Source organism: Bombus impatiens, unplaced genomic scaffold (genome assembly GCF_000188095.3).
Source record: "Bombus impatiens unplaced genomic scaffold, BIMP_2.2 scf_0318, whole genome shotgun sequence".
Classification (NCBI taxonomy): Eukaryota; Metazoa; Arthropoda; class Insecta; order Hymenoptera; family Apidae; genus Bombus; species Bombus impatiens.
The window spans coordinates 290,894-296,958 of NT_176737.1; the positions used below are offsets into that span (position 1 = coordinate 290,894).

At 39.2% G+C, this 6,065-nt stretch overlaps 1 protein-coding gene across 1 annotated transcript in view; it reads right to left on the reverse strand.

The window, feature by feature from the left end:
- LOC100746574 (follistatin-A) overlaps window positions 1–6,065 on the reverse strand; it is a gene marked incomplete at its 5' end in the record, with an annotated part of 61,034 nt that overhangs the window by 22,790 nt on the left and 32,179 nt on the right. Inside the window, one exon of the mRNA XM_033320486.1 lies at window positions 5,931–6,065. Within this exon, the coding sequence (XP_033176377.1) occupies window positions 5,931–6,065 (135 nt within the window). The remainder of the gene's footprint in view (window positions 1–5,930) is intronic.

A 6,065-nucleotide genomic window follows, 5' to 3' on the forward strand; every position in this document is an offset into this window, starting at 1 on the left:
TTTCTTCTTCTTCCTTTTTATTCCTCCTTCTTGTTCTTCTTCTTTCTTTTTCTGCCGATGCTTCCTTCTACGTTCCTGTTACATCGCGATAAACTATGCACGCGTGGCTACTAGTTTTGTGGGCGCGTCGCTTCCGCCACCGGAAGGACTAACGTGCGACCGGCGAACCACCGGAAGCCGGAGCGTAATTAGCCCGAACCCGAGCAAAGAAGTCGGTTCGAAGGAGCTGTTTTTGCGCCTCTTCCATTCGATGAACGCTCTTCGTACGAGATACGATGAACCGTGTCCTTTTCATATGAATTTACACGGTAATTCCGTGGACGGAATGTCCGAAGAGGTTCCGTTCCATAAATTTCGATTTCGAGAGAAGACACGACGAAGGGGATTGAATTTTGGCGAAACAGAGAATCGGATATTGATAAATCGTGGAAGTTTAATTTTCTAAAGCATCTACGAATTATTTCTATTTACTGGTGTAAATGATTATGGTTGATAGGAATGAATATGTTCGGTAATACATCGGATCTAACATCATGAGTAGTCGAATGAATCTTCCAGTCTTTCTATTCTTCGATACATAATATCACGAATCCAATAATAACGTCGTAATCAATACGTAATCAATTTGTATTAAAATCGTTCGTATTATTTTCCAAACGAGCGATAGTTTTTTTGTGGTGACGCAAGCGTTGCTTGGAAAAGCATACTGACGAGAATATTCCGGTCTTCGACTGTAAAGGGATAATATTACAGGAAAGACGCCGCTGACGCGTCCTCGGCATTCCGAGCGTCGTAAATCAACGACGAAACCGCGGATTATCCTGCAACGGCCTCGAGTTATACACTCGTTACATGCGCTCAACCCCTTCCCTTCCTCCCTTTCTCGCGCTGATTCCCTTAACGAGTTTTTGATTCAATGTGTATACATTATTGTAACACATTGCTCGCGTGCTGCTGGCAAACGACGTTGCTAATCGAAAGAGCGATCAGCTACGAGAAAGGACTCTCCCGCAAGATACTCCGAGAGAGAAAAAGCCTACGGAAAGTTTGAAAAATTTCCCTGATTTTGTGAAAATTGTTTCGCACAGCACGCTGATCGTTTATCTTTTATTTTCAATATATTTTAATTTTGCACGTTTGAAGTTAATGTTGTTTTCTTCTCGTATATTCCGACGAAGAAACAAAAATGAAAAGAAAATATCACGATGGCTGTCGTATATACCGTGTCAATTATAAAAATGTCTCTAATAATCAAATAATAAATTAATTGTCAATTTCTTCGAGAATCACGTTGCAAGTTATAATGTTCCTAATACCAAAATCTCCACAGAAATTATCACGCGTAGCTTTCGGTTCCTTCGAAAGCAGATCGATCTCCAAACATAGTTCCATTAATTAATATCGCGTCAAGCCGGTGGAAGTTGCAGAAACCTTTGTGATTTGATCGCAGACATTCTGGACAATTAGTCGGCGAAACGATCGGAACAGATCGCGTGAGGTTCTCGAAGGGATGGTGACGCCGTGTTTAAAAAAAAGTCTGGCAAGCTCTTTCGCAATCGCTGATCTTATGTACGAAGTTGCAGGCTTTATTACGACTTCTTCGAAGGAATACGCAGAAAACGATACTTTCCCCCTCCTTCGTCTTGTCCCTCTCGCCCCTCTCTACTCTCTATTCCTTCTTTTCCCTCTTCTTTGGCTCTCTTCCTTGCTTGCACTGTCTGTATTCCCTCTTTTTATAATTTTTTGTTCTCTCTCACAGCCAGGCAGATCGCGTCTCGGTCGATGAACTTCCTGGAACGATCTTGCGATTGCCTCCCGATGTTTCCTTTTTTTTTTCTTTCTTTCTTTTCACCTCTACGTTTCTTTCTCTCCTTTTCTTCTTGAATCCATGCAATGCTGGACATTCGAGTTGAGAGGCACCGGCGAAAAATTGTGCCTTCTGCGACACACGCTCGTGTACGAGTGTTTCACGCCACGAAAAACTCGCGAGCGCCGCATACAGTGGCTCACGAAAGTATTCGGACACTTATAGGCATATTTCGCGAACCTATCGTATGAAATATACCGAAAAAGAATTCATCAAAAGTTCGTGTCATTAACAGTGTTGTGAGATTTGACTATTATGATTGTATTGGTATAGATTGAGACAAAGAGAATACATACAGAAATTAAAAGATATTTGATAGAATTTACGTATATTATATATCACTTACTAGATACATCATTTGCTAAATGTTTTATCTTCCAAGTTATGATGACATGTCATGACATTTCATCGACTAATTAATAGATTCTTGTGAATTTTTTGATCTGTAGATTTATGCAAATTACCTCAAACCAGTATCCGTGCATTTTGAAAAAAATTCCAAATTTACGCAAGCATACCAAATAAAGGGAAATATTTAAATGCGCAAAGATACGTAAAATAAAGAATTTATAGAATTATTTGAAACGAATAATTTTCGTTCTTTATACTTTCAAATTATTACCTTCTGTGAGCACCGATCGCCTTAATGGCTAGTATTAATGTTAATCGAATACACGCTCGTGTTATGGACCGGTTATCGAACATTACGTTGGGGCGGTCGATAATTGCCGATGATAAAGAGAATGTATGCAGTGCATCCGTACAAAGGCGCTGGCCTGTTAAAAAAGATCTTTGACTCCGTTAAAATGTGAGAGCTGTCTATATTTGCACGATGCTCGGACCGATTAACACACTTTTGAACAAACTGCGCGAACGCACTAAATTTCGGACCAAAAGGCACACGAGGCAACATTTTTCTCCAATGACTAATGCTTGAACTTTCAAATCGCGTCATTTTTGTGTCTGATAAAGGTCTAATAAAGGTGTCTTATCGTCACAGAACACGATAAAACGTACCATTCTTTCTTCTTACGCCTTCTGAATCGATCATTGCTGAGAGTAACAATAACAAAATCAATTACTGGGGAGAGAAAAAGCACCTAAAAGCACGTAGTAGGGGTAAAGACAATGAAAGCGAGCTCGGATGAGGTACAAAGCGATTCGCAGAATACGTACACGGTCAGGATCTGTTATCCCTGGAAGAAGGATAATGTAACGGTTGAAAGATCAAGCGACTAGGAACGAGCAGGAAAGAACACCGAGAAAAGGGAACAATAAAATGGAATTTATCTTCCGAGAAGGAAGATCTCACTCTTCGTTCTTAGAACGGAGCCTTATAAAACTATAGAGAGCAATAAAGAGGGAAGGAAAAGTACTTGAATAACCATAATGACATAAGAAATGAGAATAATTTGCTACGACTAAAATGAATTGCGAGTCTAAAAGAAAATATACACGTGGATATCAGGGATCGGTGTTGGTCTCAAATATTGAATGATATCGTAAACATATTAAGAAGAGCCTCCTAAACTGATCTAATCCTATTAGAAAGAATTGTTATTAGTCGTTAGAGACTATAGAATCATCGATAGATAATCTTATTATTTGTCGATAATATCACTGATAATAGAATAAAACTAACAGGTAATCTCTGTTGGTATAAAATAAATAACAAATCGTCGTTTTTGCGTATCGTTGAAATACGACGTTTATAATAATTAACTGTGCAAAATTAGTTTTTATCTAAGTTCGTCGTAATGTGTTTAAGAAAGCAATGCCATTGATAGATGTTACAGGAATCGACAGAGTTTTATTATCCATGTGATATTTTAATAAGGTTTCCATCATTTGCATCTTATTGAATTAAGAGGAAAAATACAGAACGTTGGTAAGAGGCAGTTTTGGTAGAAAAAGGAGGTCGAAAGGCGATTCACTCGTAAACGCTTGCACAGGCACAGGATTTTATTATTCCCTGCAAAGTCTTGTTTGGACATAACTTCGCTCGGTGACTTTATGGCACCTGTCAGAAGAGTTCGGCACTGTGCAAACCAGACAACAATAAGATACATTCCGATGCAAAGCAGCGGCGGTCTGGCTACTCGCCTGCTCACCAATGAACTGAACTTTTCCCTCTCCGCCTGTTTTGTTCCTTTCCTTCGTCACCGTCCTTCACCCTTTCTTGCTCGAATCCTTTACATGCATGATTTCATGCCGCTTTTTCTCCCGCCGCAGCGAGTAATAAAGAGAAAACATCCGCGTTCGTTTCTAGCTCAAGAAATATTATTCCTTTTCGTACAAAATTATTAATTACGTTTTCTACGATTATATAAATACGATCCATTAATTTCTTAATGAGTATTTCAATTATCTCATGATAATTATCATTATAGGTATATATTCAATATCTTCGTAAATTCTTCATATAGAATTTATCTTTGTAATAAACATTTGAAATTATGTAGAGTTGATAAGAGAATATTATACGTTTGGTGCAATTAAAATTTATGAATTAGTCATAATCCGAGAGATATGAAATTATCGATTGATCCTTTTTTCATCTATCCAATATCTGTTTAATCTTTCTCTTATTTACTATATGTTCTATATACCAGGATATAAATAATTATTGTAATTTAAGTAATATTTGTATATCGGATAATTATCTGCATTAAATTACGCTATACACAGTACTTCATATTTTTATAAATATTCTCTTTATTAAATGCAAGATTTTCACGTGTATTTCGCGTGCGTAGAGATATAAGAATCGTGTATATTAAAAATGTTTATCTCCGTAATATGTACCTCGATTTTTCGTGTCGTTAACCAAAACAGAACGTAGTCTTAAAAAATACGCTGTGACATCACCGTTCAATTCCAACGTTGGTCTCAGTTTGCATTAAAAAAATTCTTATTCACCAGTTGCATCGGGCCATATAAAAGCCACCCTGCAGTTTACACCCGTTTTCCTGCGTTTAATCACTCTTTTACATGAGAAGCAACAGGTAGTGCCTTCGAAAGAAAGCGCAAAACGTATTCGAGCTCTCTCGCACAGAAATTTATCCTCTGACATTAATCTCACGCTCATCAAAGGTAAAATCCAAAATACAAAAGCGCAATAATAAAACGAACAGAAGAAATCTACAATTTATATCAAAATAATAAACGAGGAACTTAGATGAATACAAGACACGTAAAAAGATTGCGATCAATTTGTGATTAATGATCATTTTAATTGGAATTCAGCGATACATTTCAAAACAATCTATCAAAACGAAATTGAAAAGGAAGTATCGTATGATACTTATCGATAATCTAATTATAATCTAATAATCTAATTAACTATCTCTCCATAGGATCAGAGGTAAAATGTTACATAGGAAATAAATAAACACGTCTAGCCGTATTTCTATCTCAACAGGAGTCAACATTAACGCATTCCACAACAATCAATATAAAATAAACTTCGCGGACTAAAAAATTCTCGACAATACGAAAATGACATAGCTGCGCAAATGACAAAATTGATCATTTTGACAAGATCAATGAAACATTCGATCGATCAACAGCCTTCCCTATCCTTTCCCTTTCCCCTCTCAACAGAGCAGTCATTACGACAAACCTTTCCCATTACGAGGATCTCTCTATCGGACGCTCGCCACTGTTTCCCGTGGGATATTTACGATTTCCCCGCGAGGCTTCTCTGCCCTGGAACCGATGGTTGCGCACCGCTGTGCTGAAAAACCGACTAAAAAGCAGGCCACGACGAGACGGTAAAGAGAGGCGAAAAGAGAAGGCGAAGAAAAGGCAAACACAGGGGCTAGAGAGACGGGGCGAGATGAAAAGAGAGAGCGCGTGCAACCGACGGAAACAACGGTGCGTCCGCGCAGTCACGGGGGTGTGAGGTAGAAAAGAAGAGGGAACGAGGTGACAGGAGGAAGAGAGAAAGGCTTGAAAAAAGAGGGAGAAGAAAGAAGAACGTCGGGGGATCGACGAAGGTGGCGGAGTTGAGCGACGAAACGAAGATAAAGAAAGGAGGAGAAAGAAGTAAAAGGAGACTCACGTTTGCAGTGGCCCTTATAGGCGACGGGAATGGCGCGACCTGCGCGGCAGGCGGCAAGTCGCAGGTGGCAGGCACTCTTGTAGGTGTTTCCGTCGGCCCCGCAAACGGGGCGTGCGGCGGCTCGCTGTTGCGGGG